Raw genomic sequence first — 27827 nt, 5'->3', positions numbered from 1 at the left:
TTGTGTAAGCAGTGTGATGATTTGATGATATCTCTGTGGTGTGTGTAGATGCTGAAGGATTTGACTTTGGATTGTAAAAGATGTTAAAGTGTGAAGTTGTAGCTGAGAGGATAAAAGGATGTGATCAGTCACAGTTATTGTTATGGATCTTCTACATCTGAATATGAATGATTCAGCTCCCAAACTGCTGGAAATGTGGGACGTGTTCTAACGCTTCACCACCATAACTGCTTTATCCTGGAAAAAAGGTCTGAGGAGAGACTCCTGTCATACACCAGACCTGCTGAGTGTCTTATTAATGCTGAAAAACACAACAGGACAGAATTACAGACACATTTAAACACATTACTTATGAACAACAGAAACATAAATACACACATTAGATGTGACATTTTACAGCACACAGTGAATATTACACAATATCATACAGTAAAGAGACAGTAAGTCAGTAACTCACTGTAGTGTCTCCAGTTTACAGTGTGGATCCTTCAGTAGATCAGAGAGCAGCTTCACTCCTGATTCTCCTGGATTATTATTGTTCAGATCCAGTTCTCTCAGGTGTGATGAGGAGTTTGACCTCAGAGCTGAAGCCAGAGCAGCACAACCTTCATCTGTAATACTGCAGTTAAACATCCTGCAAGAAAGAAAACCTTCTCACACTTAACACACTCAGGTTTAGTATTGAAAACATGAACTACACAAAATCTTTATATACAGTACATTTACTCTCCATCTCACACACACAACAATGACAATATATCAGATCACTACAATTACAGTTACCACAGAGAACTGGATGTTGTAGTGTTTATTAAAACTGTGTGTGTGTTTGTGTGTTTGTGTGTGTGTGTATGTACCTCAGTATCTCCAGTTTACAGTGTGGATCCTTCAGTAGATCAGAGAGCAGCTTCACTCCTGATTCTCCTGGTTTATTATTGTACAGATCCAGTTCTCTCAGGTGTGATGAGGAGTTTGACCTCAGAGCTGAAGCCAGAGCAGCACAACCTTCACCTGTAATACTGCAGCTACACATCCTGCAAGAAAGAAAACCTTCTCACACTTAACACACTCAGGTTTAGTATTGAAAACATGAACTACACAAAATCTTTATATACAGTACATTTACTCTCCATCTCACACACATGTGGCAGGATAGAGCTTATTGTTATGACGTCAGGTAGTAATAGCCTATCGGAGAGCACCAATATGTATAAGAGAGGGTGTCAGGTTCATGGTCATTGAACGTGCGTCATTTTGAGGTGCTCTTCACGTTTCGTGTTCAACAGAGGCCGCTGGGTGTTAATGGTGCGGCTGGCTGTGCTACGGTTCTACTTTGTTTCCAGTTACCTGGGAGGTAAGAGGCTGTTAGCAGCATGGCTAAGTGGTTTTGTTGTGGTCATACAATAGGCTAATGCCGCACGCATGTTTTATTGTAGTGCTTCGCAACGGAAAAAAAAAAGAAAAGGGTCAAAACAAACTCTGTTGTGACAGACTGTCTACCCTCAGGTATGTGAGTTTGTTTTATTCATCTTACATGGGATGCTAGTTTAGATGCCAGGCGGTGTAGTGTTAATCGTGTTGTATTCCCCCTGTCAGCGTTCTTTCGTTACCTGACGTCCATCTGTATCCGGTTTATTACCGAACCAGTACTGTATCTGTGATTTGGTGTGGCGGACGGCTGTATTTCTACGGTATGCGATAGCATTTTATTTAAGGGTTTTTGGTGTTTTTATCTTTTAAATTGCACTCATTTACTGTGCGTGATATTTTCTGTTAGGTTCCGGGGGATTTCTGCTGTATGTTGAGGCTGCACATTGTTCCCGGGACAACGCTGCTGTTTTGTTCCATGTTAAATTGCTTTGTCTTGTAATTGTGTGTTTTTTTTTTTGTGTTTCATATGTTTCTTTATTTATATCAACATTATTACCCTTTCTCCCTGACACTGTTAATGTGCTTTAAGGCCTACCTCGAGGTAGGAAGCCTTTTGCTGAAGTCAGAATGGGGTAACTAGCTATTCTTTTGTTATTTCATTTAAGTGTTCTGACTTGAAATCTAATTTATATATTTTCTTAGATTGATTTATACTTTTCTCCTGAGTTTTGTAAATCTTTATTCTTTTGTTTTGTTTATTTGGTTTTCTTGGGTTAAGCATTGTCAATTTTAACATATTGTGGTTTTTTTTGCTTTGTGTTCATCTCTGCAGGAGATGTAGGCCCAAAGGCAGAGAGGCATACTGATTCATATTTCCCTGGATGAAAGTCTCAGGGTGGCATAGTCTGTTAGTTTCAAATTTGGGTTTGCATATTGTGTTTTCCTTCCATTATACCACTCCGTCACACACACAACAATGGCAATATATCAGATCACTACATTACAGTTACCACAGAGAAGAACTGGATGTTGTAGTGTTTATTAAAAGTGTGTGTGTGTGTGTGTGTGTGTGTGTGTGTGTGTGTACCTCAGTATCTCCAGTGTACATTGTGGATTCTTCAGCCCATCAGAGAGCAGCTTCACTCCTGAATCCTGCAGTTTATTCTTACTCAGGTTCAGTTCTCTCAGACTGGAGGAGTTTGAGCTGAGAACTGAGGACAGAACTCTACAGCTTTCCTCTGTCAGATTACATTCACGCAGACTGGAAAAGAAATGATGAAATGTTTGTTTTATTTCTCTGATAGTCACTTGAGGTGTTTCCATCAGTGAGAAATAAAGTGTCTACCTGAACACAAGGTTCTAATATCAGGATAAAAATATAACATGAACATCTGTGTATAAACTTGGACTGCTCTTGGACAGATCCATGTGTCTCAGCTCACATGAGACAATGTATTTAACTTTCTGTAAGAAGATAATAACAGAGACGTCACTCTGAACAAACAGATTTACATTTACAGCATTTGGCAGATGCCCTTATCCAGAGTGATTACAACAGTATCTTTATTAAGAGACATGCAGGAGTTCAACATACAATATACAAACTTTAAACACCGCAGCACCAACCCGCGCATGCGTATATGCAAGCTTTAGGATCTTAGTCTGCTCAGATTTAAAGCTACACAACACTGCTATGTTCAATATCCTCCTTCTTTAACTTTGACAGTTATTGCTTAATGAACAATTTCTTATATTGAAGTTAACTCAAAGTTTTGTTTGTTTTTTTTTTGTTGTTTTTTTTAGGAAAGGCATTCAACAGATTACTTGAGCTGAGAGTAAAAAGAGCAATTAACACAACATTGTTAACTCACGTTTTAACATCAGTTATAATATTAACATTTATAAATTAAACAGTTTGTTACTGAATTATAGAACTTTCTTTTCTGTCTCTATTTACTTTTTTTTTCATTCCAGGTACTTTGGTTTTGGTTTGCAAATGCGACCTGCTATGGTCACATATGGAGCTGTAGAAAGAACTTTTGTTGAATGTTCATTCAGCGGTTTCTTCTCGATTCCTTGTGGGGTACATTGTTCTTTGACCTCATTATGGAGTGGGGAATTTGTGCTTAGATTCAGCAGAGAGGGTCTGAACAAAGGGGAGCGACATTTCGCTGTGGTCTAACTTTTGTGGTGGTGGCTCCACGAAAGGAAGGATATTTATCCGGTTTCGTCTGTATACTCTTCCTTCAACTTCCACAAGATATGATCGTGGTTCATCACAGAGCTGTTTGACAAGTCCGAATCTGTCATGGCCTTTGGACATTGTGAGTCTCACTTCCTCTCCTTGTAAGAATGGTCAGAGAGGTCTGCTGGACTTGTCATAGTATGTTTTTTGACAATGTCTGTTTTTTGAGATTTGATTCTTGACAGCAACGTTATTCTTTGAGGCTGGCACCAGAATCGACTTGCTGATTGGCAGAGATGTGCACGTCTGTCTCGACATTAATCTCTCTGCTGGTGAACCCAGTGTGTGGTCATGTGGAATATTTCTGAGGTTGAGCAAGTTTTGAAACACATCAGAGCCATCCCTCCTGGATTTCTCCATTAGATGTGTTGCACTCTGTTTGCACTCAAAGATATCCATAGCCACACTTAATATAGGAGATCTGGGATATGATGTAAATGTAGAGGCTCTTTTTGTTGATGGGGTTTCATAGTTACAGATAGAGCATGATATTACCTCCTTTTCAATGTATTCTGTAACCTTCTTCTTAGGTTAACGTAACTAATATCTAATTTAAGTATTAAGAAATTAAAGCTGGGCTAGTATCAGAAGCTCTAGACACGACCATGGAGCCTGAAATAGTGAATGGTCATCAGAGAACAGACAACACAAAACAGATAAACTTAAACATTGTATTATACAGAATGAATGACAGTTCTTTACAGTCCCTGCCTACCTAAACCGGCTTCCTGAGTGCACAGCGCACAATAAAATCAAAATAAAACTCAAATAAAGAAGAGAGTCCATGGAAGTCCTGGATGTGTGTGTGTGTTTCATAGAGTATGTTCTTTTCACTACCCAGGTAGGTTTACGTGTGTTCTTATCTGTATCACAAATGAAGGCACAGGATGATGCTGGTTCCAAAGATGCCACGGCTGGCCACACCGGGCTCTTGATCCGTTCACTTCTGACTACAAACTGCTGCTACTTACGTACAAGGCTCCTAATGGTTTAGCTCCCATGTATCTAACTAGTCTTCTAACACGTTACAATCCTTCACGCTCTCTGAGATCACAAAACTCAGGACTTCTGCTAGTTCCCAGAATATCTAAGTCTACTAAAGGTGGTAGAGCATTTTCTTATTTAGCTCCCAAACTTTGGAATAGTCTTCCTGATAGTGTTCGGGGCTCAGACACACTTTCCCAGTTTAAACGTAGATTAAAAACTCATCTCTTTAGTCAGGCGTACACATAATACATCCCATAATATCATGCATCAGTACATCAGACCAGCACATTTTTATGAACAGCAGATATGTTAATCCCTTTCCACTGCTTCTCTCTTTGTACCCATCCCGAGGCATCCAGACACTGTACCAGCTCCCAACGTCCTCTGTGGGACGAAGCCTTTGGACGTCCACTGAGCCGAGGCTGACTCTAAGAATCCTGAGACATCTCCAGTTAGACTCTGTGGTACTGAGGAGATCAGAAGTCCTTGATCCTTACACCAATACAACATTAACTTACTGTATATTACAATCACACCCCCAGTGTCACCCATATGAGGATGGGTTCCCCCTTGAGTCCGGTTCCTCTCAAGGTTTCTTCCTTTACCAATTTAAGGGAGTTTTTCCTTGCCACTGCTGCCAAGGAATACACATTGTGAACTATATACATCTAATAATAATCTAGAATTTTTATTCTGTTAATTCTTATTTCTTTTATTATTAGTTATTTCCTTTATCATTAATTATGTTTACCTTCTGCTCTATGTTTATGTTCTGTAAAGCTGCTTTGAGACAATGTCTATTGTAAAAAGCGCTATACAAATAAACTTGAATTGAATTGAATTGAACTTCTGCGGTTGGCTCGCCACTGACCGCTAGGGTCAGATTCAGATGGTCTATCCCTTTCTAAAAAAAACAGTCAGAGGTATATTGAGAAGCTCGCTGCAATGCGGCTTAACTCTCTCTCACAGCTTTTATCCAGTCCTTGTTTGCGTCTAGCAACGTCTTTACCGGAGGAAAAGTGTGTTTTTGGTCTTAAGTGAACTCCCAGGGGTGTATGCGCCACCCGCAGGTAAAGTAGAGAGTTGCACTCCAGTAACCTTGTGTGGGTTACAATTTGGTTAAAGAAGGCCAGAATACAATGCCCCGTGCCCTGAGTTTGGTTGCATCAAGGCCTGGATGACCACTGTGAATAATGGTGATATACTCACTGCATAGTGATTCTGGAGCAACCGTTCTCTGTCCCTTTATGAGTACAGGACGCAACAGGAGCACCTTCTTGGAGTCATGCACCCCCCGAGTCCAAACTGGGAGGCATCACAGGTGAGTGTGACAGGTTTCAGGACGTCATAGTATTTCAAGGTAGGTGGACTAGAAATCCTGTGCTTCAAAACTTCAAAAGTATCCTGATGCTCTTTAAACCAACACCACTCTGTGTTTTTACAGGTCAGTTCACGCAGTGGGGCAAACCAAGGTTCTGTATGAATTTTCCTAAGTAATTGATCATACCCAGGAAGCGCTGCAATGCAGTAACATTGTCTGGTGGTGGCATTTCTGAGATTGCTTTTGTTTTTACTGGGTCGGGTTGTAGTCCCTTGCTTGTGAAAACATGACCGACATAGCTCACCTCACTTAGGCGGAATTTGCATTTCTGAGGGTTCAGTCTCAGGTTCACTTCATGAGCACGGTCCAACACTTTCCTTAGGAAAGTCTGTTAGTTTCAAATTTGGGTTTGCATATTGTGTTTTCCTTCCATTATACCACTCCGTCACACACACAACAATGGCAATATATCAGATCACTACATTAAGATTACCACAGAGAAGAACTGGATGTTGTAGTGTTTATTAAAACTCTGTGAGTGTGTGTGTGTGTGTGTGTGTGTGTGTGTGTGTGTATATATACCTTAGTTTCTCCAGTGTACAGTGTGGATTCTTCAGCCCATCAGAGAGCAGCTTCACTCCTGAATCATGCAGTTTATTGTCTCTCAGGTCCAGATCTCTCAGACTGGAGGAGTTTGAGCTGAGAACTGAGGACAGAACTCTACAGCTTTCCTCTGTCAGATTACACTGAAACAGACCAGAGGAGAAATGATGAAATATCAGAACACTGATCTCAAACACACAAACAGCCATAATCCAGCTAAAGTTGAAGATGTAACAGAAATGTCAGTGTGATTGTCACACACACAAATCAGAGGACAGGACACCACAGAACTAACTATTACAACCCACCAATACTGAGACCATCATCAACTGAAACATTTGTAGAACTTATTCATTCTGTAACATTACTGATTATCTGAATATATTGTGAGTTTGTCATAAAAAATCAGATATTACAATAAAACAGCCTTGTGTTGTGTTCCATAAATATTATTGTAATAATTCTCATTATTAATGGAATAATTCTCATTATTATTGTAATAATTCTCATTAACAACAACAAGGTTGTTCACACTGGACATCACATCGTGACAGTTGTGACAGAGTTTCACTTGTAAAAATGTTTTCAGATGTTCTCTTGTCTACAGTACAGTGACATGTTAAAATCTCACAATGAACGATGTGGATAAGTTTTAATCAGTTGCATCAGATTAATCAGACAATTGTTTTAATAAAACAATCATTTGATCAATTAAGGTTTGTAGATGATGGATGGATGGATGGATGGATGGATGGATGGATGGATGGATGGATGGATGAGTTTACTGTTTAGAATACAAAGAGAGAGTGAGGGAAGTTTTTATAGATTTTCCAGGACATTGATTGCCTTACACTAGAGATTAATGTGATCCTCATTAACACCATTAATTCAGGCTGTTGAGAGTTCCACGTAGATTACATCTATATAGGACAGAGTCCATGCTCTAATACAGAGGTCAAGAGAGAGAGAGAGAGAGAGAGTGAGAGAGAGAGAGAGAGAGAGAGAGAGAGAGAGAGAGAGAGAGAGAGAGAGAGAGAGAATTAAAATAAACCAGCTGGTGATCAGGGTTGTGAGACGGATGTTGAATGTTGGCGCAAACAATAACAGAATCCAGATCATGCTCTAAATCTGGATCATCTCACCACCATAAACAATAAATGAATAAAAATGTCAAAATTAAAACACATGTTGTTTTAAACACATGTTGAAAATTGATATTCTGATAAAGTATAAAAAAGGAACATTTCACAACTTGAGCAAGGAGAGCATCTTTATGAATGTTTTTAATTTATTTGTGATAAACATTTTTAATCTCAAATGTAACTTCGTCAATAATCTCCATAAAAGATCCTAAAGAATAAAACATTTGTATAATGTCATTAAAAGCAGAACAGATCAACAAAATGTGTTTTAGAGTACGAGGAGTTCTACATGACTGTCTAATCTTATTTCCTCAACGTTTTGTAGTTTAACAGATTTATCTTTACACAGATTAACAGCAACTTTGTGGAGGACTGTATGTTATTATGGGATGTAGTTAATAACTTCATAAAGCTAATAAATTCCTCAAATTCAGTCATAAACTTTAAAGATGCACTGCCACACGTATTTCATTACATTTGTGGTAATGTCTGATGTTTACCATGGACTCTGTAACATTTTTTGTGGAAAAAATGCCTTGGTTAACTTGTTTCAAGCCATTCTAGTGTGATGCAGGAAGACTCAGCTCGATTTGCGCCAGTTCTCATTAATATTCAATGAGCTATTCTGCTTAGCTCCGATTGCCTAACTGCTAGGATATGAGAGCATGACTGTTCATTCACCCAGTGCAATAAGGAACTTTGTTTACAATCACCTGGAATTGCATCAGAATGGCTTCTTCAGGTATATTGCCATATGTATATGACCCTGAATCTTAAGAAAAGACAGAAGCACCAGAAGAACCACAACCAGCTCATTTAGCCATGGATGAATCTGTGGGCTTGGTCTCAAGTGGGAGAGCTCATGAATAGTAATGAGCTCGATCAATTCCACATCACACTGAGCAGCTTTTCTAACTGACCTGATTTCATTTCAGTGGCTAGAGCTGACAGGGGAGGTAGCAGTTCATTTTCACATTCCCGACACAACACAAACACATATGGACCTAACACATATAAAAAAATACAAGTAAAAACGGTTTTGTGTGGAAGGGCACCTTTAACAAACGTGACTTTTTCAGCAAGGAGGGGTTCAACCTCTATCTGATGTCTTACATGGACAAGCTGTTTAAGGAGGCAGAAGAAAAAACCCTTTGTTATCTGAGCTATCAGGATCAAGAGTACATGACTAAAGCTGTGAAAGAGTTGTGGAAGAGAAAAGATCATCACTTCTTAATAAAGATCTGTAATGCTGAAAAGAAAGAGTAATCCTTTAATCTCATTAACTCAGAAAGAGTAATCCTAATCTTATTAACACACCAGAGAAACCTGGTCACACACGATCTGAGCTTATAACAGGCTGTAACAGAAAACCAAAAGAAATGTCTTGCTAGTAATGCATTATTACATTAAATTAAATTACATTATTGTTATCGATGGGTATCAAGATGGCCGCCAAGGTGCAGACACACAGTTTGGCAGGTTCTGTGTGTTTGATTCAAAGACCCTTTAATAACATAAAAACAACTTGGATTTTGCCATCAGCATGTCTGTCTACTGCCTTTGTGTCTTTTTATCTTCTCCTGAGTTTAACTTATCCAAGAAAAATAGAGGATCAAGTCTTGTACCCAGCCAAGAGGAGTCAACATCTTCTATTTACAACACTGCTGGATTATGGCCATGCTAGGCCACCCCCAGGTAAACGTGAATCATCAGTTGCAACTAGACCATTTCTGGGAATTATTCATTTTTTGATTATACTACTCTTGGCTGGTGATGTTGAAATAAATCCTGCGCCTCTATCATTAAACACAAAGCTGGCTAGTTTCACAATTACCCGGGTTACAACTACAGCTAAACATGATACCACCACACCTAGCCAGATTGCAGCCACAACTAGACGGGCTACAACTACAGCTAACTGGGCCGCAATTACAGCTGACTGGGCTGCATCTGCAGCTAACCGGCCTACAACAGCAGCTAGCCGGTCTACAACTACACCTGGCTGAGCTACAACCACAGCTACCCAGACTTTATCCACAGCTAGCCAGGCTACAACCCCGGCTAGCCGGGCTACACCCGCAGCTAGCCAAGATACAACTGCAGATAGCCGGGCTACAACTGCAAATAGCGGGGCTACAACCGCAGCTAGCCGGATTACAACAGCAGCTAGCCGGTCTACAACTACACCTGGCTGAGCTACAACCACAGCTACCCAGACTTTATCCGCAGCTAGCCAGGCTGCCATCGCAGCTAGCCGGGCTGCTACCACAGCTTTCTGGGCTACAACTGCCTCTAACCTGGCTACAACAGCAGCTTATTAGGTTACAACTGCTGCTAACCTGGCAGGCTGGGATGCAACAACCATTCCTGAATGGGCTATGTTCATCATTATCTGTGCTACAACTACAGGTAACTGGAGCATTAATATTAGAAGCTGGGTCACAACAATTACTGTTAAAGTCACAGCACCAGCCAGCCTTGTCACAAGCACAGTTTGCTGTGCTGCAGTTGCAGTTAACGTTAGCGGGACTACAATTACAGCATGATGGGATACAATTAGCTATAGCAGGATCGCAACCTCAGACTACAGGGTCTATATTAAATAACCTGTCTGTAGCTCTATGTTCGGTTTCGAGACAATGTGACTTTATAGCACCTCCATTGACTTCACAAAAATGTTCCTCTGCTATCGTAAAATTAAAATCCTTGAATCCAGCAATTAAGAAACAACATAAAATGCATTTCTTTCAAACTCTTAACAATGCTAAAATTATTTGGGATTCACAATCAAAACCAAAAGGTCTATTATTGGGCCATATTAATATTCGTAGTATTGTCAATAAAACAGAGCAAATGGAACATTTATTAAGTGAATCTAATATTGATATACTAGGAATATCTGAAAGTTGGTTGACACAGTCATCACCTTCAGCAGCCATCAACATTTCAGGATACAGTGTATTCAGAAGAGACATGGAAACAGGGCGAGGAGGGGGAGTATTGGTTTATGTTAGGGACAATTTTAAATGTGAATTAATTAGGTGGCCAGTAGAAGTTAATGTTGAATGCATTGGTCTGAATACAACACTGTCCACAGCAATGTCTTTCATTGTGATTTGTATGTATCGACCTCCCTCTGTGAAGGATATATTTTATGATCAATTTGAGACAATTTTAAAACAATGTAATTCTAAAAGGGAAATCATTTTTATGGGTGATCTTAATATCAATTGGGGCAATAAGTCAGATAGAAAGAAACTGAAACAACTTGCAGACAAGTATAATTTAACACAGACTATAAAAGGACCAACAAGAATAACAAGTAGGTCAAAAACAACAATAGATTTAATATTTACCAATAAGCCTGATAGAATTTCTAAGACTTTTAATTTTCTATCTGGACTCTCTGACCACAATTTTATCTTGTGCTCAAGAAAAATTAAGAGACAGCACTTAATGACACCTACTAGAGTTACTCATCATCACTTTATACCCAAAATCTGAAAAATGAACTGCAACAAATAGATTGGGCTAACGTATTGAACAACAATGATATTGACGCTAGTTCTGACATCTTTATTAAAAGAGTCAAAGACATTTTAGGCCATTTTACAAAAAAGGGGGAATATAAACAACGACGAAAAAACCTTCCCTGGCAAAATAATGACATTAGGAAATTAATGAAAGAGCGAGATCATGCACTTAAAAAATCTTTAAAATCAGGGATTACGAGTGACCGTCAGATTTTTACATCACTTAGAAATAAAGTCGTAAATCAGATCCGTAAAACTAAAGCAAATTTCTTTATTGAGATAATTAAAGGGACAAATGGAAATGGAAAATTAATATGGGAAAATTTAAATGATCTGTTAGGACGAAATAAAGGTGTAAATTTCAAAGATCTGCAACTTCAAGTTAATGGTATGCTAACTGATAATTTAGACCTTATTGTCAATAGCTTTAACAGATTCTTTATTAGCTCAGTTGAGGATCTGACAAAGCATTATAAATGCCCAGACATCCCATATAAGCCTCTAGATGCCAATAAATCAATATTTAGTATACAGGATATAGCTGTCCCTGACGTTATAAAAATAATTTCATCACTAAAATGCTCAAAAGCCAGAGATAGTTTTGGTTTTACTAATGATCTTTTAAAACTCCATAAAGATGCTCTTGCAAGCCCAATTGCACACATGATAAATCTATCTATAAAACAGGGAATAGTTCCCCCAACATGGAAGACTGCTAGGGTTATCCCAGTCTTTAAGGCCTGTGATAAAACAAAACCAGAGAATTTTCACCCAATAAGCATTCTACCAATAATTTCAAAAATAGCTGAAAAATGGGTTGCCTCACAGTTAATTGAACACTTAAACTGTGGTGCTACCCCTCTCCATCCAATGCACTTTGGCTTTCGCAAACAACACTCTACAGAAACGGCTACTTGTTATTTTTTGAGAATTTAAAAAGCCTGTTAGACCAGGGCGGCTTTGTAGGGGCTGTTTTTCTGGACTTGAAACGAGCTTTTGATACCATTAATCATAATGTGCTTCTTGCTAAATTGACTCATTTTAATTTTTCTGAAAGAGCACATTGTTGGATGCAATCATATTTGTCTGATAGAACACAAGCTGTACAAATAGGAAATTCACAGTCATCTTATCTTACTTGTTCTGCTGGAGTACCACAAGGCTCAATATTGGGGCCAATTTTATTTAGTCTCTATGTTAATAACTTACCAAATGTTTAAATATCAAAATACAATTATACGCTGATGATACAGTATTATATACTCATGCAAAAACAAAACAAGAAGCTGCTGCAATACTTTCTGGGGCCATGGTACCAGTGTCCCAGTGGCTCCGAAATTCATGTTTACATCTGAATACTACAAAAACTGTTTGCATGTTCTTTTCTCGGCAACCAGTAGAGGGGCCAGAGCCATCTGTCTTAGTCAGTGGAGAGAGACTAGAGGTGGTAGAACAATTTAAGTATCTTGGTGTGGTCTTTGATTCACATCTGACATTTAAGCAACATGTAAAAAAAATCTCAAATAGTATAAAATTTAACTTGTCAAATTTCCAACATATAAGGCCTTTTCTTACTGCTGAGTCAGCAAAGGCTTATATGCATGCAATGATATTTAGTCACATAACATACTGTTATACATCTTGGTCTCATACAACCGAGAGCATCCTAAAACCTCTCAAGTCTCTCTTCAAGAAAACATTGAAAATTCTAGACAGGAAATCTAAATTTAGCCAAATGGTGGTGTCTATCAGAGGCACACAGTCATGGAACAAATTACCAACTCATTAATTGTGACAATTACTTAACCTTTAAAAAAAACGTTAAACAATGGCTGAAATCAAACCAGCAGTGTACACATATGTAAATCATGTTCTCATTGGATGTCTGATCATAGTGGCCTTTTAACTTCTATGTGACTGCTGTTTACTGTACTCAGTCTTTGTTGTTCTGTGTAACATGTCTACATGCATGTGTTTGTAAGTAAGTTGTATTTTGTGTCTTATGATACCTGCCTTAGGACAACGGATGAAATTTAGCTATTGTGCTAATTCTGGCATATTTGTACTGATGTTTATTGCTGATTTGTTGATTAATGTGCACTGTCCTAATTCAAATAAATAAATAAATAAAATAAATGAAGGGAGCTCCAGAGAGTATTCTGGACCAATGCTCAATTATTATGCTTCAAAGAAAAGAGCAGCCACTGAATGATGGGTTGAAGGATGCATTCCAAAATGCGTATTAAGAATTGGGGGGCCTGGGAGTGCTGGGTAATAATTATTTTTATTTTTTTGTCTTCTTTGTTTATTTGTTGCTCTATTTTAATTTTATTATTTTTGCACATTTATGTATATGTGTGTGTGTGTGTGTGAGTGTGTGTGTGTGTGTGTGTGTGTGTGTGTGAGAGAGTGTGTGTGTGTGTGTATACCACATTTTCTCCAGTGCACAGTGTGGATTCTTCAGTCCATCAGAGAGCAGCTTCACTCCTGAATCCTGCAGTTTATTGTTACCTAGGTCCAGTTCTCTCAGACTGGAGGCGTTTGAGCTGAGAACTGAGGACAGAACTCTACAGCTTTCCTCTGTCAGTTTACACCCCCACAGACTGGAAGAGAAATGATGAAGTGTTTGATTTATAGTGAATTGAGATGTTTCCATCAGTGAGAAATAAAGTGTCCACCTGAACACAATGAGCTGGGATACAGGTCAGAAATCTGGGTGTAATAGTCGACTCTGACCTCAGCTTTGTTCCTCACATCAATAATATCTTTAAAGTCACATTTTATCATTTGAGGAACACTGAAAGAATTTGTCCATTTTAATGTAAAGAAGAAACAGAAAAAAATTTCTACATTCAATCATTCCAAGTAGATTAGATTAATGTAACACTCTTTTATGTATTTCACACAAAAACCTTTATACATTACAGTTAGTAACCAAATCACTCCTATTGTACAGGAACTGTACTGGTTACCTGTGACATCCACAATCATTTTAATATCATCTCAAATATTTATTTATCATCAACAAATGCTGACTTCCTTAAGGTGAATTTTAATAAGAAGAAGCTTCAGTCAAACTGCTTTTAGTGTCGCTGCTCCCAGGATGTGGATCTCACTCTCAGTGTTTATCCATCTGTCACCTTCACTAAATACATTTACAAAGCAGCTTAAACACTGTGTGTGTGTGTGTGTGTGTGTGTGTGTGTCTGTGTGTGTGTGTGTGTGTGTGTGTGTGTGTGTACCTCAGTAAGTCCAGTGTACAGTGTGGATTCTTCAGTCCATCAGAGAGCAACTTCACTCCTGAATCATGCAGTTTATTCTTACTCAGGTTCAGTTCTCTCAGACTGGAGGAGTTTGAGCTGAGAACTGAGGACAGAACTCTACAGCTTTCCTCTGTCAGATTACACTCACACAGACTGGAAGAGAAATGATGAAATATCAGAACACTGATCTCAAACACACAAACACAGCCATAATCCAGCTAAAGTTGAAGCTGTAACAGAAATGTCAGTGTGTTTGTGTCACACACACATATCAGAGGACAGGACACCACATCAGCACATTTACAGGAGCAGGGACGTCTTTCTGCACTCCACAATCTCTCAGCTACAATTTATTATAAGACCATTAGGTCATGTAAATAACACACACATGTGAGAGCGAGCAGCCTACAAACACTACACTCTGATCTGTGTTCAAGTTTCTACACCCAACACTGCAGATACAGTGCATTTTATTACAGAAAATAAAGAATTATACAGCTGTACACTACCAGTTAATAACATGACAATACTAGTCGTACTTTACACTCAGTTATATGTTGGATTTCACAGAGACACTAAAACAGTTGGTGTGTGTTGTTCTCTGTGCTCGTACACGTACAAATCTGTCACCTCCAGACCTCTGATTTTACACACACACTGGTTCAGGTGTTTGGTGTGGACCTGAGTACAGGTGGTGTGTTCACATACGTCCAGACACATCCAAACTAAAGAGAAAGATTATATTTTTTAACCTTTGTATTTTATATAAAATACAAATGTGTAAAAATCTATCATCGATCATAAACAATGTAAATAAAGGATATTAGAAAGAACATTGTACTGTTTACTACAGATGTCACTGTTACTATTTCAACACAACTTAGTGAACCCTTCTTTCTCCACAGAGTAAATGGGATCATGTCTTTCATGCCTCCACAACTGAGAAGTGAACGTGGGGTTTTCTTCTCAAATCTGAGCTCCTTCCCTGTTTACAGAGTGACGTCACATCAGCACGACTGCACACAGCATCAGAAATAGACAAAGTCAAACTTCTTACCTTTAAATGAGTCACACTGTATATACACAAGTATTAGCTTTAGATGGATCAACATACAGACATTCGTTTGTTCAATCTAAAACACTGACTATACACATAGCAGGAAATCTAACCCACCTTGTAGGTACAAATCTAACACAACACTACTGTGTGTTACACTAAAGGATTTGTGTAGGTGGGCTTCAGGGGGCTATAAGTGACATGGTAGAAGTGTAGTGTACCAATGTGTAATATTTTATCAGTACATAATGATGAACAGAGAACAAAACCAGTCTGTTATTAATGTTGTACAACAAAAATATAGATTCACTACAGCTGCTTATAAATACAAACACAGTCCACAGCTTAATGTCTCCAAAATCCACAGAAAGTTTTGACAGAACGAAACCTGACGTCTCTTCATCACTTCATCTGAATTAGCTGCCTAGCTTGTTTCTAACATAATAAGAAGATAAAGCTGAACATTTTCCCACTTTGTCCAAAATGATGGTTGATGTTTTATTGACCACGAGCTCGGTCCTTGGTAAAGTTTAGCAGTCGTGCAGACTGAAGGAGACTTTTGTTTTTCCTTTGCATCGGGTTAAATTTTTAAGAAGCATTTATGTTTTATTTTTATTAGAAAGAACAATTGAGTAAAAAAGCCATGACAGAGTGAATCTGCCCACAACACTGTGTCACACACAACACAAGATGAGGAACTTCAACATAAAGACATACTTGAATGACATTAGAGTGTTTTAATATTTACTTTTTATATTTTATATCCATATTGATCCCATTTTGTCAGTCTGATGTTTTTCTCATCTGTGAGAGTTTTGTTAAATGTCACTTTCAATATAAACAGAACAGAAAAAGTCTTTCACTGGTGTTTAGTTCAGAAATGTCTTTAGTTCTTAAATGCATGCAGTTATTTTGTAGAGATATTTTCCATAAATTTTAGAGAACACCTAATTTTTCATGATTCATATATAAAAGCTATAAAATGCCTCAGATGATGTTATAAGATTTTGTCCATGTGGCCCAGCCCTCAGTTCAGATATAACATGTTAGTGTAAAAAGTGACACAATCTTCTGTAAAAGTACCAGAGGTTTGTGTAAAGATGATTAGAGGAACTATTAACACACATTAATCCAAACAGTGCAGTTCAGTGTTACATTAAAATAATAAACCATGCAGTAATACAGTTATAAATAAAAATACTCACACAGCTTTTCTGGAGGCTTTGACCACTGGCAGCAGCTTCAGAAGACCTTCATGTGATGAATTATATTTACTCAAATTAAACACATCCAGATCCTGTTCTGAGGTCAGTAACACAAACACCAGAACTGACCACTGAGCAGGAGAGAGTCTGGTGTCACTGAGACGTCTGTCACTTCCTCTGTTCAGGTAAGTTTGTACTTCCTGCACTAGAGAATGATCATTCAGTTCATTCAGACAGTGGAACAGATTGATGGATTTCTCTGGAGATGGATTCTCCTTGATCTTCTCCTTGATGTACTCCACTGTTTCCTGTTGGCTGTGAGATCTGCTTCTTGTCTGTGGCATTAAGACTCGTAAAAGAGTTTGATTGGTCTCCAGTGAGAGACCCAGAAGGAAACGGAAGAACAGGTCCAGGTGTCCATTCTCACTCTGTAAGGCCTTGTCCACTGAACACCTGAGGAGATCAGACATGTTTGTATTTCTGAAGAAATTAAAAAGTCCAGTGCGTTGCCCCACAAGTACATTTGTCTTTCTTAAAATAAAGCAGAAAAATACATATAAAGCAGCCAGAAACTCCTGAACACTCAGATGTACAAAGCTGAACACCTTCCCCAGGTGAAGCCCAAACTCCTCTCTGAAGATCTGGGTACGCACTCCTGAGTACACTGACACTTCTCTGACATCAATGCCACACCCTCTCAGGTCTTCCTCATAGAAGATCAGGTTTCCTTTCTCCAGCTGGTGGAAAGCCAGTTTTCCCAGTGCCATGATACTATCTCTGGTCTGCTGAGGATCAGGGTCACATTTCTGATGGTACTTTTGGTCCTTGTGTTTGATCTGAAAGATCAGGAAGTGTGTGTACATTTGAGTCAGAGTCTTGGGGATCTCTCCACCCTCAGCTTCACCCAACATTCTCTCTAGAACAGTGGCTGAGATCCAGCAGAATACTGGGATGTGGCACATGATGTAGAGGCTTCTTGAAGACTTCAGGTGTGTGATGATGTTATCAGCCAGGCTCTGATCACTTATCCTCTTCCTGAAGTACTCCTCTTTCTGAGGATCACTGAAGCCTCGTACCTCTGTTACCTGGTCTACACACTCAGGAGGGATCTGATTGGCTGCTCCTGGTCTTGTGGTTATCCAGAGAAGAGCAGAGGGAAGCAGATTCCCCTTGATGAGGTTCGTCAGCAGCACATCCACTGAGGCTGACTCTGTCACATCACACAATATCTCATTCTTCTGGAAATTTAGAGGAAGTCGACACTCGTCCAAACCATCAAAGATCAACACCACTTTGTAGGAGTCACAGTCTATTGATTCTACTTTTCTTATTTCTGGGAAAAAATGATGAAGAAGATTCATCAGACTGAGATTTTTCTGCTTCATCAGATTCAGCTCTCTAAAGGGAAGTGGAAACATGAAGGTGACGTCCTGATTTGCTTCTCCTTCAGCCCAGTCCAGGATGAACTTCTGTACAGAGACTGTTTTTCCAATTCCAGCAACTCCTTTAGTCAGCACAGTTCTGATGGACTTGTCTTTAAAGATCTCATTACATTTGATGGGTTTCTCCTGTGTTGCTGGTCTCCTGGACGCTGCCTCAATCTGTCTCACCTCATGTTCATTATTGATGTCTCCACTCCAACCCTCTGTGATGTAGAGCTCAGTGTAGATCTCATTCAGAAGTGCTGAGCTTCCATGCTGTGAGATTCCTTCATTAATTCTTTTAAACTTCTCTCTCAGCTTCGACTTCAACTTTGTCTGATACACAGAGTCAAGTTCTAATAAACAAAGTAATATCTAGTTTAGTAATAAATAGTTATAATGCAAAATCGTACAAACACTGTTATTAATTCCTGACTGATTACATTTAAAACTAAAAGTCTTCATATCTAAAACTATTTCCTCTCTCTAAAGTGAAGCTGATGGAATAAAGTCATGACTCAGAGCTCTTACTGTTGTGCAGTGTGTTAGCGAAGATCTGTGTGGTTCATGTTCTTCAGGACGTGCAGTGTGATCTTCAGTGCTCCGTCTCTGACACTGTGCAGATCCTCCTCATCCTCCACCTCCCTCTCAGTGCATGCTGGGTAATCTGGACTCAGGAGCTTCCTAAACCTCTTCAGCTCATTCTTTATCAGAGTGATGATTTTGTGTTCCAGCTCCTGGTTAGAAACACACAGGAACAGATCTAAATATTATCATGTTACACAGTGAGAGAGACTTTTATTTTATCACAAGAAGAAAAGTTTTATTATCACATTTAAAACTCATACAACTGATTACCCATAATGCTGCTGCACATCAAGACATGACAAGGGATCACAACACACACATTACACACTTTAAACACAACACACACATTACATACACACTTTAAAAACAATACACATTATACACTTTAAAAACAACACACACATTACACACTTTAAACACAACACACACACCTTGAATATAGAGTCCAGCTGTTTTCTCCTGATGTTTGATTTTTGTGGTCTGTGAACAAACAAAACCCATCATGTAATATGGACTATATGTATTCATAGCTGCACAAATCACACACTAATAAATACACACAGAGATATTTAACACTATCCTCTTAACACAATACACTGATTTCAGGATTTCCTAACTGACACCAACATGTTTAGAAACAAATGTTTGAATAAATGAATAAAATCTTTATATTGTCATTAATGTCCCAGGTGTAAATGTTCTTCTGTAGCACCACAGACCCTCCAGCTCAGGGACTGCAGACTGAACTGAACTCTTAAAGCACTTTTCCTCACTGCCAGTCCGAGAGCTGCAGCACTGCACAGTTTAGTGTTTTACTGCTTCAACACCTGATAAAGCTCATGAAGGGCTTCATAATGAGACGAGTGAGTTTGATCAGGTGGAACACTGCTGTGAAACACCTCACTATACTGACCTCACATCAGTAGGACTGTCTCTGTCTCTGAAGTATATTGGACGTATCATTGAGTTGTCACTCTTCATGGACACACAGCTGGGTTCTGGTGAGTCTGATCTCTTTCCCTCCATCATTCTAGAACAGAAATATCAGCAATAATTAATACTCAGCACTGTTAAACAATGTGTTCATCATTAAACACCAATAATCCCATCTTTTTAATTCAGATCCAGTCTGTACACTTATTCAAACAGGAGACAGGCCTCATAAGTCAGGAATTACACTGATATCAGGAGTCCCAATCACAGCTAACTGACTCAGCTGGGTCTTAAAGCCTGTAGAGTTCACTGACACAAAGCTCTGCTGCTCTTATGCTCCACATTACACCGTCCTTTTTACTCTTCTCTCAGTGAATGATTTGTCTAAACTGTTCTTAGATCAGATCAGTGATATATTCACTGCTATTAAACACCTTAAAGCAAAGTTGACTTCCTGTGTTAACTAGTGAGTGTTTAGAGATACAGATGTGTTCCCATGAGACGGTGTGTATTTATTACTGGTGAATGTAAAAGTAAGTCACCTCTCGTCTTTCTTCAAGTCCTGTTGTCCAGACCCACTCATGTTGGAGGTCATGTCTCCTTCTCCAGATTACAGCAGGACACACGTTTACTTCACTCCAACATCGGTGTGTTAAATTAAACCCTGAATCAGCACAGAGTTCACTTACAGGAAATAGTCACGCTATCAAGTTATAAAACAACCTGTGTACATTAAAGCTTCAGTACAAACCCACAAAACTCTTCTGTATCTAGTGTCACTTCAGTGTGTTTATATATTAGAGCTTTAGATACTCACTGTGTTTTTACTCCTCAAATCTTTTACTTTTCCCTCGTCACAAAATGGAGCTGCTGACTTTCACTTTCATTACAGTTTATACAGCATGGGGGGAAGGGCAGTGACGCAGATACGCGCGCGCACACACACACACACACACACACACACACACACACACACACACACACACACACACACACACACACACACACACACACACACACACACACACACACACACACACACACACATCCAGGAAGCTGGAGCGTGGTCAATGCTGTAGGTAAAACGCGGAGTGGAGTTTAATTTATTAGAGCATTCCTCCTTAGATATCTACACTAGATGTCGGTATAGTTTTTGAATGGAAATTTACCGATCATTGGACAAGACACCTGTCACTTAAGTTATACAGTGAATGAAAGGTGTCTCGTTCGAAGATCTGTAAGTTTCCATTCACAAATCATATTTACCTCTTCCAGGTTGTCTGACGTCGTTGTGGCCGAGAAGTGCAAAACACATTAACAAATCCGAAAACACATTAACAAATTCGAATTTGTTAATGTGTTTTCAAATTTGTTAATGTGTTTTCGGATTTTTTAATGTGTTTTGCACTTCTCGGCCACCGTAGAATCAGAATCAGAATCAGATTTATTGGCCAAGTGTGTTGACACACACAAGGAATTTGGTTCCAGCAGTTTGTGACTCTCAAAGGTACAGACATAAATAACACAATACTATCAATCAATCAATCAATCAATCAAATTTTATTTATAGAGCACCTTACAACTGCCAAAAGGAGCACAAGGTGCTTTCCAGTAAAACAACAATAAAAACAAAATAAATAGAATCAATAAGAACACAATGAACCATAAAATAGCAGTTGAAACCGGGTCTATGCGTTAAAAGCTTGTATGAATAAATATGTCTTCAACTGCGATTTAAAAACACTCAGCACAGTGATGGATCATAAATGTGCTGGAAGTGCGTTCCACAGCTTTGGTCCCTTGATGGCAAATGACCGGCCTCCAAACTTCTCATAATTGTATTTGGGAATGACCAGAGAGGTATGTCCAGAGGAGCGGAGAGATCTGGCTGGTTGGTAGACCTTTATTAATTCTGTGAGATAGGCTGGGGCCAGACCATTGATGGCCTTGAACACACAGAGAAGGACCTTATACTCCACCCTAAACCGCACCGGAAGCCAGTGAAGCGAGTGGAGGACAGGGGTGATGTGTGAGCGTTTGGAGGTGTTGGAGAGAAGACGTGCTGCCGCATTTTGTACTATTTGAAGCCGATTGAGAAGTGATTGATTAAGTCCAGTGTAGAGAGCATTACAGTAGTCAATCCTTGAGCTGATGAAGGCATGTATAGCTTTTTCAAGGTCAGCTTGAGACAAGAATGATTTTACCTTGCTGAGTAGTCTTAACTGGTAAAAGCTCGCCTTCACTACTGAACTGATTTGCTTATCGAAATGCATTCCCTTGTCAAAAATAACACCCAGGTTACGCACGGTAGGAGCAAACTGAGGTGTTAGAGAACCAAAACTAAGAGAACTGCTGGAGGAATCTGGGCTAAACAGGATGTACTCAGTCTTTTCTTCATTCAGATGAAGGAAGTTCTGGGAAAGCCACTGTTTGATATCCTGAAGGCAATTATGGAGAGGGTCCAATGCAGAAAGATTACTCAAAATCACAGGAAGATAGATCTGGAGGTCGTCAACATAGAAATGAAATTGAACATTGTGATTGGAGATGAGTTGACCAAGTGGCAGCATGTAGAGTGAGAACAGAGTAGGACCAAGAATAGAGCCTTGAGGCACACCAGATGATAGAGGAGCAACCGAGGAAGAATAGTCATTAAGCATTACTGAAAAGGTTCTGTTAGTGAGGTATGATGAGAACCAATTTAGCACTGCACCCTGCAGACCAACAACATGTTGAAGACGAGAGATGAGGATGGCATGATCCACGGTGTCAAATGCAGCGGTTAGGTCCAGTAATACCAAAACCACAGAGCTTTTCCCATCCAGGGCTCTAAGAATGTCATTATGGACCCTCAATAGCGCTGATTCAGTGCTATGTCTTGACCTGAAACCGGACTGAAAAGTATCACCAATGCCGTGCAGTTGTAGGTGAGACTGCAGCTGTGCGGAAACAAGCTTCTCCATCAACTTAGACAGAAATGACAGGTTAGATATAGGACGGAAGTTGGAGAATATGGAGGGATCAAGGTTGGGTTTCTTGAGCAGTGGTCTCACAATAGAGTGTTTGAGAGCAGCGGGAACAGTACCCACCCTAAAACAGCTGTTTATGAAGGGGACAAGGATGGGACCTATGATGTCGACCGTCTCCTTCAAAATCCTGGCAGGAACAGCGTCTAGGGGGCAGGTGGTAGGCTTCAACTCGTGGATAGCTTTTTTCAGGTCCGCCAGAGTAACTGCATCAAAGTTCTCTAGCACACATTGCGCCGCACGAGTGGACATGGCAACAGTGGGGACTTGTGTAATGGTTTGCCTAACAAACAAAACCTTGTCCAAAAAATGTTGCTTGAATGCGTTGCATATGTTTACAGATACGTCATTCAATGCGACAGACACCGGATTTATAACAGAATTGATAGTGCTGAATAAAATTCCAGGGCGGTGGCTATTGTTATTGATGAGAGCAGAAAGGTACTGTCCTTTAGCTTCTTTCAGTGCACTCTGATAGGTGGCAAGACTGTCTCTGAACATCTCCAGAGACACCTGCAACCTATCCTTCTTCCATTTTCGCTCAGCCTGTCTACACCGGCGCCTGAGGGCCCGAGTTGTATCATTGAGCCAGGGGTCCAATGTACCATTGGTCGATTTAACCTTGTAGGGCGCAACAGAGTCCATAATCCGGGAGCAGGTGGTATGGAAGGAGGCGAGGAAACGTTCCGGGCAAAGAGACGATGCCAATTCAGCAGTAGAGGCGAGATCAGAAACAGAGAAAGCAGCAGCAAAGTCATCGACTGTAGATGAGGTAATAATGCGACGGCGATGGGGGGCAGTAGACGTTGGTGCAGGTGGAACAGCACAAATGTCAAACCGTATGAGAGAATGGTCAGAGATGGGAAAATCCATGACCTCACAGGTTGACACAATCACCCCACGAGAGATAATAAGGTCAAGGGTGTGACCTAACCTATGGGTGGGACAGGAAATGGACTGAGCCAGATCTAATGAGTCTAAAAGTGCCTTAAGTTCATTAGCAGGTTTATCAGAGGGGCAGCAAACATGAATGTTAAAGTCACCACAGATTAGAATGTTGTCAAACTTTGCTAGAAACTCTGTTAGAAACTCTGAGAACTCAATTAAAAAATATTTATTTAATTTGGGCGGCCGGTAGATTACTGCACATAAGATCGGACAGGGTAGTGTAAGCACAAATACTTGTGATTCAAAACTGGAATACCCTCTAGTGGACAACTGGCGGCACTTCAGGGACTGTCTATGTAAGGTGGCTATCCCCCCGCCCCTACCCGTTTGCCGCGGCGTGTTTAGGTAAAGGTAACCAAAGGGGATACTATACAAGAAAACACTGCAGACGATGAGATACAGACAGAATGATGACAGAAACTCATATAGACAGAATGAGTTGTTGATCAGGGTGATTGCCTGTTCCTGTGTCTGGCAGTTTTAGTAAGCAAAGTTCTGTAGCACCTGAGAGAAGGGAGGAGCTGAAAGAGGTTATGTCCAGGGTTTGAAGGGGCAGTAGTGATTTTCCCTGCCAGGTTTCTGGTTCTTGTGTCTGGTTTCCCTGCCTGGAGAGTGGGCAGGGGGGTGCCAATTATTGAATGCCATTTTCTAGTTTTTTTTGGTTAGTTCTAAAGGTTAGACATGTATTTTTCATTGAGTCCAGAGAAACTTTAAGGTTTTCATGTGAAGATAATCTCCTTTTTCACAATATAATGCATAGTGCTAACAGGTGTAAGTTTATTACTTACATTCTTCCTCTTGAGTAAACTTCAAATGAACAAATACTACTTACATTATAGCCTACTGCATGCAACACTGCTACAATGGTGTGACTACACATGTTCATTTAAACATTTCAATTGTATTGGTTTATTAAATATGATACACAAAGCAATTTGCAGGTGGAAGCAAATCACAAATTTGAGAGGAACATAATTTGAAAGACAGATAGTTGAGGTGCCAAAGACTGTTCAATCTTTTATTTATTCATTTCCCGCAATACTTTTGCCACATTAAATAAGTATGTACTAAAGTCACATAAACCAAAATAAGCAACAAAGTTTGACTTTGAGGCTGAACTTGTGTGTTACACTGCCAAGCTAACTGGGGACATCCTTCCTGGACTGTCAGCTGAGTTAACCACTTAAAACTAAGTGTTTAGTTTCCCTGCAACAGCAACACGACCTTACACAGTTTCTTCCTGACACTTTTGCTCTGCGGTTTCAGAGTATGAACCTTTGCAACATGGTGTTGTCTCAACTTATGAAAGGCACAGACAACCAGTGAAGTTAAGCTAAAGTGATGGGCGTCTATGCCATCTTGAGTCTCAACAATTTGATCACTACATCTGCTTTCACGACTATTTAATAGAGATAGTTGGGAATCCACAAACAGATTCAGATTCTGATTATTTTATTTAATGTCATGTCAGCAATCAAAGCTATTTTCATTTACAAAAACACAAATATCAATTACAAAAATACAAATATCTTATAAAAACAAAACAAATAAAAAGCAATATTATACATTTATTTTAATTAAAATATGATAAAAAAAAAATCCAAACCCTTTTCAGACATAATGTCTTTAAATATGTCCTTAAGTGAAGTAACTTGAAAAAGGAGCATTCTGCTTGTGTTAAGTTCAGGACAATCTAATAAAATATGTTTGACAGATAAGGGAATCTTAGTTGGGTCTTCACCTTTAAGCAAAAAAAGCATTTTTAATGTCCTTATTAAGAGCTTTGGAATCTAAAAACATTGTCGGTTTTCCTAACTGTCAAAAATTAATGGGTAACTAAAACAAACGAATGTAACAAGAAATATAATTTCCTAATATTCAATATCATAAAACACATTCTCACTTGTGAAAAGTAATCCCTTACTGTCTGATTTTTATATTTCTTTTGTTTGAACATCTAAAAACATCACAGAAGTCCGGCATCGTGCATGCATTTGAAATACAAGACCCCTGTACAAAGATGGCGGCGGTTTTGACGCATTTTAAGACCCCAGGGCGACATCTATGTATAAATATCTATGCCATTTATTAAGCAGAATGGATTCGACTGGCGGCACTCTGAAAAGGGAACAGACATATACACTGAATACGCTGAGTGGCTGGGTCCAATATTATTGGTCTTAAAAAGTGGGTGGGTCCTGTGTGTATAATATACACATTGTTATATTTATATATATTACAAATATTACACATTGTTTTCATTTGTCTACAATATGTAACATTTCCTCTTTTCGTCTATTAGTCTTTTTGGCCTTATTTGTCTCTGAGGACGTTTTGTTTGTTCTACAGCATCCTGTCTATTTTCAGTTACAGATTCTTTAGTAAGTCTTTTCTAATTGTTCATTTTGCTTTGCAATTTCCAGATTTTTCTCACTCTAATTGATTTTTATTTCTCTCTGAGGCACTTTTAGCAAATGTCTTGTGTTTGTCCTCATTATTTTCCCATGCTCTGTTAGCACTTCGTATAATGTAGGCGTAGTCTCTTTAATCACTTTGGCCAATGGTCCCCACTGTCCATCACATGTCACTCGTACAATTTCTTCTTGGGCAAGTGGGCTCAGTGGTCTTGCTGTTTTGTTGTAGTGATTAATCTGTGTTTCGTTTGCAGAATTCCACCTACTCCATACCATTTGATGCTTTACCGATGGTAGCTTTGTCCATTCAGCTTTCCACTCATTGCACTAGTAATGTCTTTGTTGGAAGTCTGTAGTGCTCTCATTGGATGGCCTTGTTTAAGTCTTTTGGATCTATACACAGTCTTGGATCTCTATCTGGTTTTTCTACTATTATTCTGTAGGTATTTTTCTGATTATTCCTTACTTTATCAGAACTTCTATTTTCTCTCCCAGTCTTTCTTTTAATGCTACTGGCACCCTTCTTGTTGGATGTATGACCGGTTCTGATTCTCCTTCAGCTTTATCTTGTGTTTTCCTGGTAATTTTCCAAGTCCTTTGAAAACTTCTTTGTATTCTTTTATCCAGTCATTCTGAGTAATTCCTTTTGCACTTGCATCTTTGTCATTTCCTTGTTTATGACATGGTCTCTCTTTATCAATCCAAACTGTATGCACGATTTCAGGCCTAGTAATAACTTGTCTGTTTCCATCCACAAGTACAAAAAACACATCCTCCTTCTTTCCTTTGTATGATAGACTGACTCTGCATATTCCCTTTGTAGGTATAGTTTTGTTGTTATACATTTTCAAAAGCACTTTTCTTTGATTTATTTTTGGTTTTCTTTTCAGTCTCAGAAAGTCTTTCATAGGGAGGACATTTACCTTGTGCCTCTATGTCCAATTTTAATGTGACATCAGTGCCATTTACATCCATGTGAACCATCCACTCTCCTCCTGGGGTAATTTGCTCCTCTTCGATTGAGTCTACGAAGATTGTTGCTTCATCATCATTCATCGCTTTCTGAGGCCTGGCAAATTTCTATTGGCCTTTCTACAGTGAGGTTTGTCTCTTTTAACAATTGCATCCTCACTCTTTTATCTTGTACTCCAATGACTATTTGATCACATATAATGGAGTCACACAATGTTCCGAAAAGACATGACTGACTTTTCAATCTTAAATTTGTGACACGTTGTTCGATGGATTCTGACACTTTTTCTAGTCTCTTTCTGAAGACAAATCTTTTCATATGTGTACAATATTGCTTAAATTTCTCAATCACTGCATCATACTTGTGTTTTTCTTCTTCAGGTACGCATGCAACTGCTGGGTCGTTTCAAGAAGGCTGGTCTTCTTCACAGAGGAAAAGAAGTTTATTAGAATAAAGGAATTCATACAGATTAAAACAACATGAGGATGAGAAAATGATGACAGAATTTTTATTTTTGGGGGAACTATCCATTTAAAGCTGTTTTCGGACCACAAGCAGCTGCTGGCATGACTGAAAATTAGCAGTAAAATCATTTTAATCAGCATTTGGCTAATAGTTGGGCCTATTACCTCTTTACAAGGACAAATAGGGCCCCATACAGGCGCATGCACTCTTATACACAGCCAGGATCATGACTATCTTTAGTACATAACTTATCAACCAGCTGTAGATTATAGCTTTGCACAATTAACTTACAAATATTGCATATAGTAACAATATAAGCTCAGATAACATTT

At 39.1% G+C, this 27827-nt stretch overlaps 1 protein-coding gene and 1 long non-coding RNA gene across 2 annotated transcripts; both read right to left on the bottom strand.

Moving 5' to 3' along the window:
* Positions 1 to 483: 483 nt before the first annotated feature.
* Positions 484 to 18472, bottom strand: LOC125138384 (NACHT, LRR and PYD domains-containing protein 3-like; the record flags this gene model as incomplete). The annotated part of the gene is made up of 6 exons (XM_047807811.1): positions 484 to 634; positions 2459 to 2632; positions 6507 to 6672; positions 13798 to 13805; positions 14445 to 14618; positions 16728 to 18472. Coding segments are annotated over 6 exons (2418 nt in total), but the record flags the coding sequence as incomplete, so codon positions are not given.
* A 694-nt stretch (positions 18473 to 19166) lies between these two features.
* LOC125140139 lies at positions 19167 to 20709 on the bottom strand. The gene is made up of 4 exons (XR_007139380.1): positions 20487 to 20709; positions 20212 to 20333; positions 19650 to 19766; positions 19167 to 19216 (listed from the first exon to the last, which is right to left on the bottom strand). It is a non-coding gene; the product is annotated as an uncharacterized LOC125140139 (long non-coding RNA).
* Between the last annotated feature and the right edge of the window lie 7118 nt (positions 20710 to 27827).

Source organism: Tachysurus fulvidraco, chromosome 24, assembly GCF_022655615.1.
Source record: "Tachysurus fulvidraco isolate hzauxx_2018 chromosome 24, HZAU_PFXX_2.0, whole genome shotgun sequence".
In the NCBI taxonomy this organism is placed as follows: domain Eukaryota; kingdom Metazoa; phylum Chordata; class Actinopteri; order Siluriformes; family Bagridae; genus Tachysurus; species Tachysurus fulvidraco.
This window is presented reverse-complemented; position numbering and strand designations above follow the sequence as displayed.